Source organism: Carica papaya, chromosome 7, assembly GCF_054855325.1.
Source record: "Carica papaya isolate Zhongbai chromosome 7, ASM5485532v1, whole genome shotgun sequence".
Taxonomy (NCBI): domain Eukaryota; kingdom Viridiplantae; phylum Streptophyta; class Magnoliopsida; order Brassicales; family Caricaceae; genus Carica; species Carica papaya.
The window spans coordinates 10,467,513-10,482,433 of NC_142315.1; the positions used below are offsets into that span (position 1 = coordinate 10,467,513).

At 32.0% G+C, this 14,921-nt stretch overlaps 1 protein-coding gene and 1 pseudogene across 1 annotated transcript; both read left to right on the plus strand.

The window, feature by feature from the left end:
• The first annotated feature begins 823 nt into the window (after positions 1–823).
• On the plus strand, positions 824–2,304 carry LOC110826173 (cytosolic sulfotransferase 15-like). Its single transcript, XM_022056775.2, has one exon. It carries the CDS (start codon positions 894–896, stop codon positions 1,968–1,970), a length of 1,077 nt encoding a protein of 358 aa, XP_021912467.2. The 5' UTR covers positions 824–893; the 3' UTR covers positions 1,971–2,304.
• A 3,145-nt stretch (positions 2,305–5,449) lies between these two features.
• On the plus strand, positions 5,450–13,849 carry LOC148252951 (cytosolic sulfotransferase 15 pseudogene; annotated as a pseudogene).
• Positions 13,850–14,921: the final 1,072 nt, after the last annotated feature.

Genomic DNA, 14,921 nt, shown 5'->3' on the forward strand with positions numbered 1-14,921 from the left:
TTTTTTTTTTTTTTTTTTCTTTTAAGGAAACCTCAGATATTTATATAGATTGTTTACATTAATATGTAATTACTCGACTTTATTTATCCTTAAGAGTAGATTTACAATCATCAAAAACTTTGTACATATATAGATACAGAGAGAGTCTTAATTTTATTTATAGAAATTGAAGAACATAATTTACTCACGGATCTGAATGTTGTAAGCCAAGAGTAATTATTATGACGAGAAAAGTTTATGTGTTTATAAGTAATTATTTCTTTATATATACATATATAAATAAGAAACAAATGTAACTATCAAATGTATGCCGTCGTCTCTGCGTCACGCCTTGTTATGTTTCGTCTGTGCTCACCTGTTGCGGGCCAGATTTGAGCTTTACACTTTCGGGGTGGCGGGGGATGTACATATTGTTGTTGTTTTGTATAGTTTTGGGGGCTGTAAGCCGGTGGTCCAGCCTGTATTTATTGTTCGCCGCTATATATATACACATACATACATATAAGCGGTGAGATTCTATAAATATAGTTTTAATGTTTTATTTAAAAAATTATAAAAATAAAATTGATTATTTAGGTAAAATACCTGAGAGATATGTTGTTTAAAGAAGGGCCCAATAAGTAGCCGACTTGCTACTTCACATGCAGTTTCCACAAGGAAGCAAATAAAAAATGTGTAGAGGTAAAGAAACGTGAGAAATTAAAATGATCACAGATCACCATATTCCACTTTTTTTTTTCTAAAAATAAAAAAATTATTAAATAAAGTGTTACCCAGAAGTCATTATTGCATGCAAATAGTATTTATAAGGACATAGTGGTCACGAGAATTTCAATCATCTTCTAGCTTGAGAAATTATATCTTTAAGCAGAAAAGAGGAAGAGATAAGAAAAATGCAAAGCTGTGCAACCAGATTTATTCCCACGGCAATCCCTGGTTTAACAAAGAACCAGTCTAATGGGAAGGTAAGATCATCTAAAAAAGATGATGATCATGAGAAAGGAGGAGGAGAAGAAGTTATTGATATAAACAGTGAGTGTAAGGAATTGTTGGCTAGTTTACCTAAAGAGAAAGGATGGAGAACTCCATATCTTTACAAGCTTCAAGGTTTCTGGTGCCAGCCAAAAGAGATTCAGGCCATCTTGTCTTACCAGAAGCATTTCAAATCAGTGGAGGGTGATCTGATTCTAGCCACCATTCCAAAATCAGGCACTACATGGTTAAAAGCCTTGACTTTTGCCATAATTAATCGCTCCAATCTCTTCTCTGAAAATTTTGTTAATCATCCTCTGTTCAATTCAAATCCTCATGACCTTGTTCCTTTCTTTGAATACAAGCTCTACGCCAACAATCAAGTTCCTGATCTCTCTAATCTTCCCCACCCAAGACTCTTCGCCACCCACATACCCTTTCCTTCTGTGAACATCAATGGCGGAACTCGAATAGTTTATCTTTGCCGAAACCCTTTCGACACGTTTATCTCTTCATGGCATTACACGAACAAGATAAAGCCGCAGTGTGTTGCTCCGCTGGAGCTAGAGGAAGCCTTTGAAATGTACTGCAAAGGAGTTGTTGGGTTCGGGCCTTTCTGGGAACATATGCTGGGTTACTGGAAGGAAAGCCGGGAGAGACCTGATAAGGTGTTGTTCTTGAAGTACGAGGATATGAAAGAAAACATGGTGTGTCAGTTGAAGAAGCTGGCTTCGTTCTTGGGATTTCCTTTTACCATGGAAGAGGAAGAAGAAGGTGTGGTGGAAGAGATTGTAAAGCTGTGTAGCTTTGAGAACCTGAAAAGGTTGGAGGTGAATAAATCTGGGAAATCAATCAAGAATTTTGAGAACAAACACCTGTTTAGAAAAGCAGAAGTGGGTGACTGGAGGAATTATTTTTCTCCTTCCATGGTGAAGAAGCTGTCTCAGGTGATGGACGAAAACTTGGGTGGCTCAGGTCTTACGTTCAAGCTGTATTGATGCTTCTGAGAGAGAGAGAGAGAGATATATATATATATATATACCTATATATGTATACACAATACATGGTGACTTTTCTCATCAGTTTTCATGTCAGCAGTATGATCAATATTTCCGTTTTGGTAATTTATTTAATTCATATGATCAATTCTGTTTGGTTTTCTTACAATATTTCTTCACTTATTAAGCGGTCAACTGAGTTCAGAAAAACTGAGTTTGTGAAGTCATTGTTTAAATAGTATTTGTTTGTTTGATTACTATGCTTGTAGACGACTTTGCTCGTGAAGTTTGATTACTATACTTAATAAAGAATGTCAAATCTTTGGTGTGTTTATTTATTTATTTATTTTTTTGTGTGTAGAAAAGTAATATTATTTTAAAAAAAACAATTTCATCCAACACTTATCCATTCATTTCTATAAAGTTTGATAAGTCATGGAGAAATAACAAAACATTTCTAGAGGTAGCTCGAACAATTTAGTCAAGATATTATATTGACATCCGTCTTTTTCATCAATACTCACACATCTATCTCTGAATTTATTCTTTAAAAAGACAAATATCTTTTCAGTTAAGTGAGTATTTTAAATTTTAAAAAATAATTTTAATTAGATATATGTAAATGTTTTACGTTAATATCAATGTAATTTAGTAGAGGGATGGTTAGTTCTATGATAGAGGTTTAATTCAGTGCTGTTAGAAAATATACGTTAGTTTTGATGAAATAACAAATATTTAATTTATACTAACATTGTTTTAAACTATATATTAAAAAAATAATTTTAATAAAAGCTAAAGCAATAAAATTAGAACTTGAAGAATTCTTCAATACAAGTAAAAAAGAGAGAGAGAAAAAAAAATGAAAGATGTAATATTTAGAGATTGCAATAGTACACTTGGAAGAGAAGAAAGTAACATATGTAATTCTCTTATATATATATATATATATATATATATATATATATATATATATTATTCTCTAGAGTAAGTAGATGTTTTTTTCTTTTTTTTTTTCGCTCAAAATTTACCTTTAAAGAATAATGAAATTGAATTTGATGTTTTTAAATTTATTATTTATAATAATGATAACGATAAATTTGATAATAAAATTGGCTAGATGATAATTAAAAATTTAACAAAATTGAATTTATTATGATTATAAGGATTATCATCATTGTTTTAATTTTCTCTGCTTTTTCATCAAATTCTAATTCTAATTCTAAATTTATTTTATCTTAGTTGTGTTTTAGTGAGAATGAAATTTAATATATATATTTATATCGAAAAAATGCTGAGGATGAAATGAAAAAATAAGAATAAAAAAAGAAGAAGCGGGTCCAAGACACCCAAAGCCTTAAAGAAGCTAGTCCAGTTCAGCTTAATTAAGAAGCCCATTTCAATCGACGCCCAGATGCAGGACCCAACAGTGAAGTCCAACTGAGCCTCTCCCGACTGACACAAACGGCATCGTTTCAGGTCAAGGGTAAAACCCATTTATGGTTTCTTCTTCCAAACCGGGGGGGGGGGGGGGGGCTGCTTTGTTCCTGTCTATTCCAGACGCCACTGGCAGGAGGGGACAGTCCAGCTTCTCTTTCTTGATCTTCTAGGGTGTGACCTATTGGAATGATTATGGTCCTAGTCTGTCTCTTAAGTGGGTTATTTGTTAGAGTTATATATTCCAGTTAGTGTTAGATTTTATTTCTAAGAGGAAGATAAAGGGGATTAAGTAGTAAAGAATGAAGTTTAGTAAATGTTTGGATAAAAATACATTTATAAACGATTTTTTGATGCATTTGAATATGTTTTTCTATATTCGTAATGATTAAATATTTTAAATTATCACTAAAGTAAAAATTTTGTAAAAATTTTATTTAAGAACAGAAGTCACAATCGATTATATTAAAAGTGAAATTATATATTAAAATTCTATTGTATGGATCAATTTTCAAATATTTTATGTTAAAATAGTACAAAATTAAAATATATAAAAAAAACTTATTTTATAATGTATTTAAATTAATACAATTAGCAAAAATTACTTCATCTTTTTCCCTTTTTGTTTTTTTGTTATTTTATTTTATTTATTCATTTTTTTAAAAAAAATGTTCTCTTTTTTTTGGCCTTTCACTATTTGTCTTCTTATAATTAGACATTCTCTCCCTTTTAACGAAAAATCTCATAGACTTTTAAAAAGTGTCGTTTTGCTTGTAGACCCGGATTTAAAGCTCATATGGGATTCGTATTTTTCTTCCTTTCTTTTTTCTTTTCTTTTTTTTTCCTCCCGTTCGGGCTGGCCTTGTTAGGCTTCGAGTTGTTGGGCTCTCCTTCTTTTTTTCTTTTCCTTTAATTCATTTATTTTTTTTTTCATTTTTATCTCAAATACAATACTTATAATCAAAGAAATAAAAATAATGATAAAATACTATAATAATAATAAGTGTAAATTTAATATATTGAAATTTTCAATTATCATGTGAGTATATTGGTATCATTACTATTAATTTCATTGTCATTAATATTTAATTATATTATTATTATTTTGCTTAGACAAAATTGGAGTTTGAAACAAAATAAAATCTGTAAAGTAATTCATTTATTCCAAATACATCTTTAATATTTAAATCCAATAGTAACTTTTAGTTATGTTAAATAGGATATGTATATTCTATGGTAATTACGATAACCATTTTATATAATATTTACATTGACTTTCATCTCAAGATGGAATATACTATTTGTAAATGTGTTTTATCAATAATTTACTAAGTGGAGTTGTTCTAAAAATTTACATAATACTAAAAGCTTCCTCCTTACTACCATTTTTCTTGACATGGTTTGCTACCTCATTAAACAAAAATAGAGCCTTAGGCAAATTGAACAATACCTAATGATCAAATGCATGTCTGACTTCTTTAACTAATATTTCAATTTAATAACACACAAAAAGTGAACATCTTAAATCTATTTTGGAGGACTATTTTCATAGCAGTGAAGTGTGTTTTTCTTACATTTATGAAATTGTTTATCCATGGTTTTTAGTTGTATTTAAATTTCTCACATATGTTCATTGCTTATTTTGTTAGAGAACTTTGAGTGGAAAAAAATATTTTCTTTTAATAAAGAGTTCCATTATAGATGAAAAATACAATTCCCTTTTTAACTCCAAAATTAGCTAAAATGTCATATACAAATTCTCACCCATAGTTGATATATTTTAATTAAGGAAAGATTAAAAGATTTATAAAGATAGGAAACAGTTATGAAGGTTGTTCAAAGTATGAAATCTGTTGATTTTAATAATAAATATGTTAATTTTAAGTGTGAAATCTGTTTAATTTTAAGTATAAAGTCTATTAACTTTAATAATAGAATCTCATAAGAAAAGAGTGTTGGAACATACAAAGTGTATTTATGCAAGATTGCTGGTAGGCAAATTTTTATCATATTATATTTTTAGACAGAAAATAAAAAAAAATAAAATGCAAAGCTTTGATACTAAGAAGGTAAGATCAACTGAAGAAGTTATTGATGTAAGTAGTGAGTGTAAGGAATTGTTAGATAGTTTACCTAAAGAGAAAGGATGAAGAACTCCATATCATTACAAGCTTCATGGTTTCTAGTGCCAGCCAAAAGAGATTCAAGCCATCTTATCTTACCATAAACATTTCAAATCAATGGAGGGTGATTTAATTCTTGCCACCATTTCAAAATCAAGCACTACGGGGTTAAATCCCTTGGCTTTTGCCATCATTAATCGCTGCAAGCTCTTCTCTGAAAATTTTTTTAATCATCATCTTTTCAATTCAAATCCTTATGGCCTTGTTCCTTTTTTTGAATACAAGCTTTACGCTAACAATCAAGTTCCTGATCTCTCAAATCTTCCCTACCCAAGACTCTTCGCCATCCACATACCCTTTCCTTCCTTGAACATCAATGGTGGCTCTGGAACTCGAATAGTTTATCTTTACTGAAACCCTTTTGACACCTTTATCTCTTCATAGCATTACACGAACAAGATAAAATCGCAGTGTGTGGTTCCACTAGAGCTAGAGGAAGCCTTTGAAATGTAGTGCAATAGAGGTATTGAAGAGAAGCACTTGAATGAATCTATAATGAGTGATAACTAAGTCAAAATCAAGAAACACTTGAATGAATCTACGAGGAGTGACAACTAAATAAAAATCGAAAAGCACTTTGATGAATCTATGAGAAGTGACAACTAAGTAAAAATTAAGAAGCACTTGAATGAATCTATGATGAGCGAAAACTAAGTAAAAATTCAACTAAATAAATATGGTAAAATATGTCCCAAGATGCTCAAAAACAATCATACAAAGACATCATGATTTTTAATGTAGAAAATCCATTCAATGTAAAGGATAAAAACCACAGGACCTCTTCTAGTCCAAGTAAAAGAGCTCTGTTATCAAAATTAGTGTTTACAGCAACTACAAGCTACCACAATAATCCTCAAGTAAAGTTTCAATAACAAATCAACCTAAATAATAAGAGATAAACAAAGGAATAGAGAAATATCACCAAAAAAATAGCTATTATTCATACAAAACAAATGTGTTCTGATTATTTAAATATGATCTCCACCATTCAGATCAAAAAATAACTTATCTCAAACACGCTCACTAAATTTCAGCCTCATCAGACCACAATAACTGTTCTATCGTTGGAGAAAGTCAAACTGGTTGTTGTAGAGAAGAAAAAAAATGTGAATAGTAATTTCGAACTAAAAATATCAGAAATTCAACCTTCCAAAATCGATCTCCACCGTTAGAATGAAGAACAACAAGTCTTCTAAAAATTCACCAAATTTCGGCCTGATTCGGATAAAGATGATCATCTGATCGTGGAAAGAACTGAAACAGGTTGGATGTAATTTTTCAGCAAAAATTTCCTTTTTTTGTTCTCTTTATTTTTCATGGTTGAAAACTTATTTTTTTTTATTGCTTCTTAGAGTTAAAGTGGTATACTATAAAAATCCTAATAGCTCTAATGGGCAAAAAATAAGTAGGCTAAAAAAGATTTGGGATTTTCCACATAGGAGGGAACCCAAAACCTAACAATTCTCCCCCTCCCGACTATGTGGAGGTGTTTGTCAAACCGACAACCATTTGACATGCTTCAAATTTCACTCTTGGTAAAGCCTTTATGTATATATCAGAACCACTTATCATCAATGTGTATCTTCAACTTCAAGATGCTTAAAATCCAAAACATCACAAATCTAATTATACCTCACATCAATATGTTTGAATCTCTCATGAAAAATAAGATTCTTACCAAGATGAATAGTACTCTGACTATCACAAAATAAGACATATCTCATTTGTGTAAAGCCTACCTCACTCACAAACTTCTTCATCTAAAGTAATTCTTTATATGTTTTAGTCGCTGCAATGAATTCAACTTCTATAATAGACAATGCAATACATTTCTGCAATATAGATTGTCATACTACAGCTCCCCCTATAAAAGTAATCAAATACCCAGAAGTATACTTTCTTGAATCTGTATCCCCTGCCAAATCAAAATTTATATAACCACTGAGAATAAGTTTTTCAATCCCAAAACACAACTTCAAACTAGCAGTACCATGAAGATATCTCAAAATCCACTTCACAGCATTCCAATGCTCTTTTCATGGATTAGATAGAAATCTATTAACAGTACCAACTGCATGAGCTACATCTGATCTAGTACAAACCATAACATACATCAAGCTACCTACTATAGATGCATAAGGAATTTTCTGCATGCCTTTTTTTTCTTACTCACTAGAAGGAGACTGTTTGACACTCAATCTGAAAGACATGGTAAGAGGTGTACTTGTAGTTTTAAATCTGGCCATATTAAATTTCTATAGTACCTTCTTAATGTACTTTTCTTGAGATAGCCACAACTTCTTACATTTTCTATTGCGAGTGATTTTTATGTCAAGAATGTGCTTTACTGGCCCTAAATCTTTCATTGCAAAAAGATTTGCTCAACTCTTTATTCAAGCGATCAATTCTGAAAGAACTAGAACCTAATAATCGTATCATCAACATATAGCAACAAGATTATAAAATTACTATAAAAAAATCTCTACATAAAAACACAACAATTAAAAGTAGTCTTCTTATAGCATTGTTGAATCATAACTGACTCAAACTTTTTATACCATTACCTAGGTGCTTGTTTCAACCCATACAAACTCTTTTTTAATTTACAGATATAATTTTCTTTTCCTTTCGCCACAAAAATTTCATGTTATTCCATGTAGATTACTTCCTCTAAGTAACCATGAAGGAAGGCTATTTTAACATCTATTTATTCAACCTTTAAATCAAGACTAGCATCTAACCCCAAAATAACACGAATTGATGACATATTGACCATTGATGAGAAAATCTCCTCAAAATCAACTCCACATTTCTGACTGAAGCCCTTGACAACTAATCTAGCTTTGTATCGTGGAGATAAAAAATTTTCTTCTTGCTTTACTCTATAGACCCACCTAATTTTCAAGTATTTTCTATCTTTATGAAGCTTCATCAATTCAAAAGTGTGATTATTAGCTAAAGATTGCATTTCATCTTTCATAACTGCAATCTATTCTACCTTTTGCTCACTCTTAATTGCATCTTCATAACATTCAGGTTCTTCTTCATCTTTCAAGAGTATGTACTCATTAGCGAATACCTAGGAGAATGCATTCAATCTCTAGTACACTTCCTAAGTGGAACTTTAAGTTCCTCAATATGTACCTCTTGTTAAACATTAACTACTTCATATTTAGTAACACCAATCTTATTCGTATTATGATTATCATTTTGCACATCATGATTTTGAACCTTAACTGCATCAAGCATATGAGTTGTAAGAGATGAGTCTAAGTTAATCAAACCACTAATCTGAGACTTAGATTTCTCTACCTTGTCAATATCTTCAAAGTATGATCTTTTATAAAGATTACATTCAAACTTTTAACAAATTCCTTTTGAACTGGGTCATAACATATATAACTAAACTCATCTTACCTATAGCCAATGAAGATATACTGCCTAGTCTTGGCATCTAACTTGGACCTCTCACCTTTAGGAACATGTACAAAACATTTGGAATAAAACACTCGTAGGTGTTCATAAGAAACATCTTTACCATACCAAAACCTATTTAAGAACATCATTTCCTCATGCAACAGTGGGAGTTAGATTAATCATATGTGTGACAGTATACAAAGCTCTACTCCAAAAAATGTTAGACAATTTAATCTCTAAAAACATGCATCTGACTCTCTCCATCAATATTATGTTCATCCTTTCTGCCAAACCATTCAAGTGAGGAGTTTTAGGAGGTGTTTTCTGATATTTGATACCTTGACCTCTGCAATATGCATCAAAAGACCCATAATACTTACCACCATTATCAGTGCAAATATGTTTCAACTTCTTTCTAGTTTATCTCTCAGTATAGGCTTGAAATTCTTTAAAGGCACCAAACACTTGATCTTTTGACTTTAAAGTACGAATCCAAAGTCTCCTTGAATGATCATCAATAAAAGTCACAAAGTAAAGTACACCACCAAATGACTTATCCTTTAAAGGACCACAAACATCTGAATGTACCAGCTCAACTAAATCATCTTTCCTAGAAGAGAATGATGTTTGAAAGAAACCCTATTTTGTTTCCTAGTCAAGCAATGAACACACATGTCTAAACTTGCACCTTTTAATCTTGAAAGTAAATTTTTTTAGCTAGACAATCAAGTCCCTTCTCACTAATATGATTCAGCTTCTTGTGCCATAATTCTGAGGAGTTATCACTTTCAACTGTATTAAAAAGATATGTAGAGATTGAAACTTGCAACCAATATAAGCCCGAAGCCTTCTTTCCTCTACCCACAACTAAGGAACCTTTGTTGAGTTTACATGACCCATCATCAAAAGTGTTGTAATAGCCATCATCATCAAGCTTACTAGTGGAGATCAAATGCAACCTAATGTTTGGAGCATGTCTAATATTTTTGAGTTCTAACTTTGTTCCATTTTGGGTCTCTAAATAAATAGTTCCAATGCCTATCACCTTTGACACACCATCATTAACCATCTTGAAAACCCCAAAATTACCCGAGTATAAGATGTAAAGAATTCTTTTCTTGATGTAACATGAAAGCATGCACCACTGTCAAGAACACAAACAATGTCATCATAGGCTATATTAATCATATTCTCTTAATAAATTATAGTGAAATCATCATCTAAAATGGTAATGGCAACAGATCAGTATTGTTGTCATTTTCCTTATATTATTGCTTTACTTTGTTTGCCTTATTCTCTTTCTTTCACCTATAATAATATTTCTTGATATGCCTTTTTTACCACAATGATGACATTCAAGATTCTTGTACCTTGATTTTGATTTACTCCTGATCTTGCTACCATTATGATCTTGATCCTTACTTTTACTTCTCCCCCCTGGTTTCAGTAACCAAGATTTCTAGCTGTGAACTAGATGTCCCCTGAATTATTCTTCTTATCTCTTCATTTAAAATGCCAATCTTCGCATACTTCAAGGTTACAACACCATTAGGAGCAGAATTAGTCAAAGATACACGAAAGTTTTCCATTGAGTCATGAAGTGTAGTCAACAACCAAAGTCCAATAACATCTTCATCAAATTTGACACCCATACCAAACAGTTGATTAAAGGTACATTAAAATTCATTCACATAATCAAGTATAAAACTACTTTCTCTATATTATAAACGTATAGCTTTTTTAAGCAAGAGTAACTTATTGTTTCTAGTATTTGAAGCATAAAAAGTCTCAAGCTTTCACCAAAAACTTTGGTATTTCTTTCATTAGCAATATGATTCAACACATTATCTTCTACCCATTGTCGAATAAAACCACATACTTGTAAATTCTCAAATTCCTAATCTTCATCGGATTTAGATTCAAGTTTTTGAAAAGCAAACATAGGTAAATACAACTTTTTCATAACAAGAAGATCCTTCATTTTTCCTTTACACTTGTAATAATTTGTGTCATCCAAATAGACTATTTCACTCACATTCACCTCCAACATTCAAACAAGCAGGAAAAAAACTCCACAATCAACAAATGAATTAGTGACGTGATACCCGCAGACAACACGCCTAAACCAGATGAGTGCAAGAAGTGAGCAAGTATCGAAGAGCTTTCAGGATATGAGAGAAAGTAATTGCGAGCTGACGATACTCCAAGTTACGCTATTCCTGACCAAGTATCAAAAGCGAGGTTGAATCCATCAGACATAGTTCTCGGTCTAAAAAAAAACGAGACCAGAAGGTACTAGAAACTTGAAGGGTAACAGACCTTACTGCTAAAGAACGACTCGGCCCGAAAATTCTAACCCAAGACAAAAGCCCAAATGTAGTATGGTTTTGGGTACCCGTGGGGTATACATGCATTATAATGTACATACAGGATATTTGGCTCGCACATCCATTGGTGTTCCCCAGTCCCGTGGTAAGGCAGTCAGGGCTATCTTATACTCCATAGGAAAACTCGAGATAAGAAACCTTTTCGAAACAGGGAACTGGAGGCCCACACATAGGCAAGGAGGGTCACATGTGGGCCGAACATATGGCCTAGCCCGCACAGTCCCTGAACATGCACAAATCGCAAGAACGAGAGCCCAAAAGCGCCCATGCATGCGGCCCTCTAGGCCCACGCAGAACCAACCGCGCGCACGCAGGCCCAAGGGCCAAACATGCGCATTCCGCACAGACAAGCCTGTGGACGACCCACCAAAACGGCCCAAGCCACTAGCCTGTGACTCCCGCAGGGACCGGCCAGCCTGTCCATTTGGGTAGCCCAATTGGTCGGCCTTCTCTTCCTTTATTTTGAAATATTATTTAAATATTTATTTTATTTTAAAGCATTTTTTAAAAAAGGCTTGAGACCCACTTTTAAATACTTGTGTGTTAAAATTAATTTTTACATATTTTTTTAATGAATTTCACATGGGATAAACATAAATTTGAATTAAATATTATTTTAATTATAACTCTATTCTTAGAATTAGTTAATTAATATTTATTTGGGACATAATAATTATTTTATTTTGTATTTATCCTAGATTAAAATAGAATTTTATCTAGGTTATTATTTTATTAATTATCTTAAGATTTTTATACTCATCTAGATTGCCCGAAAAATATTATAAATAGACATTTGGCCCTAGGATGTAAAACACACATTTGAGAATAAATTTGAAAGAATTTTTGAGAGGTTTAGTTTTTTTCTTTAAACATTTTTTTTCTAAAATTAGCTTCTTCAAGTTCTTTGGGAAGCAGGAGTCTTCAGAAGTCTTGCCGAGCCAAGGAGCGAGGATCAACTTATTAGTAAATTCGTGACGTTTTTTCTGTCATTGTTTTATTTTCTTAGTCTTTGTTTTGTATTTTCCTTTAGGATCGTAGATTCAATTAGAGGGATGAGTTTTATTCTAGGTGGTTATTATTTCGATATTACATACGTTGAGTGAGTTTCATGAGTAAATTTGATCCTCCTCATACCCTCTTGTGTCAATTAGTGAACCAAACTCTGATACCACTTGAAGAAAAATACTTGAATGAATCTATAAGGAGTGGAAACTAAATAAAAATCCAACCAAATAAATATAGTAAAATTTGCCTCAAGATGCTCAAAATGATCACACAAAAATACTAAAAGTTTTAACGTGAAAAACCCCTTCAATGTGAAGGATAAAAACCACGGGACCTCTCCTGTCCCAAGTAAAAGAGCTCCACTATAAAAATTAGTATTTATACCAACTACAAGCTACCATAATAATCTTCAAGCAAAGTCTCAACAACAAATCAATCAAAACAACAAGAGATAAACAAAGGAATGGAGAAATATCACCAAAACACAGCTACTGTTCATGCGAAATGGATGCATTCTAATTATTCAAATTCGACCTCCACCATTCAGATTAAAGAACAACTTATCTCAAACATGCTCACCAAATTTCAGCCTCATCAGACCACAATGATCATCCAATTGTAGGAGAAAATCAAATTGGTTGTTATAGAGAAAAAAAAAACGTAAACAGTAATTTCGAACTGAGAATATTAAAAATCCAACCATTCAAAATCAATTTCACTATTCATAATAAAGAGCAATGATTCTTCTAAATACACACCAAATTTCAGCCTAATCCGAGTAAAGATGACCCTCTGATCGTGGGAAGAACTGAAATAGATTTGATGTAATTTTTCAACAAAAATTTCTTCTTTTTTTGTTCTCTTTCTTTTTTGTGGCTTAAAACTTTTTTTTTTATTGTTCCTTAGGGTTAAAGTGTTATACTATAAAACTTATAATAGCCCTAATAGGCCAAAAATAAGTGGACTAAAAAAGATTTGGGTTTTTCCATATATAAGGGAACCTAAAAGCCAATAGTTGTTGGGTTCGGTCCTTTCTTGGAATATATGTTGGGTTACCAGAAGGAAAGCTAGGAGAGACCTGATAATGTGTTGTTATTAAAGTACAAGGATATGAAAGAAGACATGGTGTGTCAATTGAAGAAGCTGACTTCATTCTTGGGATTTCATTTTACCATGGAAGAGAAAGAAGAAGGTGTGGTGGAAGAGATTGTAAAGCTATGTAACTTTGAGAACCTGAAGCGGTTGGAGGTGAATAAATCTAGGAAATCAATAAATAATTTTGAGAACAAACACCTGTTTAGAAAAAGGAGAAATGGATGACTGGAGGAATTATTTTTCTCCTTCCATGGTGAAGTTATCGCAAGTTATGGATGAATACTTGGGCAGTTTAGGTGTAACGATCCCGAAAATTCTAAAGAAAATAAATTATGAATTTAGTGCGGAAGCAAAATAAATAATTAAGGTTTACATTCCTTACACATAAACTTAAAGTCCCAAATCATGCTACAGGAATTACCATTTTGAAGGAAATATAAAAAAAATTAAGAAAATAAACAGAAAATAAATAAAATTAGTATCTTACTTGCAACTCTCTTGTGAATTGGGCTCTGGATCCTAGTTCTCTTGATCTGAAATAGTTAAATAAGAAATGAACTATACTAGCCCAGTAAAAATATCACGCTACTCACCAACACAGAAATGAAAGTTGGTAGAAAATCAAAACAACTAATGGAGTACTTAATTAAACAAATATATTTATTAATAATAAAACTATTTACCGTCCACTTACCGCAGCGAGATTTATAAAAATAACCTATAGAGACAATAACATAGCACTTATCATTATTCCATATGCAATTAGTAACAGGCACACATTATAAATTTATATTCAATAAATCAAACAACAACCTTCCCTTTTATAAGCTTATTGGAATCCATGGGGATTCATATGGATGTTCCTGCTATGCGTGAATCATTTTCTTTAACATTCTCTATTAGAGAGTCGTCCCCATACCCTGTCTGGTATGAGCGCCAAACCATTAAACCTCAATACCCCGTCCGATATGAGAGTGAAATGTATCGTCCCCATATCCCGTCCAGTATGAGCACCAAATTACAAAGTCTCGATACCCCGTCTGATATGAGACAACGTTCATGGTAGGTTTTTCTATATTACCCGGTCTGTCCACCATCTCCCAAGATATCTAGTAAGGCTGTCGTTTCATCCATTTACTTAATCAGATAATTTCTTATTTCTCTTTAGTTTTCATTTTTAAATTCAACTGTAATCACATAAACAAACAAACATGCATCAAGGAATGCAATCATACCTCAGTTTTCCAATTTAACAATAGTCATGTATGGCAGCAACACATGCATTCAAACCATAAAATTGATAAATCAGATATTATTATGCATTCAAATTGTAAAATAAGTCAACAGAAATTAACAGAGAATAATTTTTTATTCTGCCTCCATTAGTAACCCATAATTAATTATAGATATTTTTTAAAGGGTACAAAATA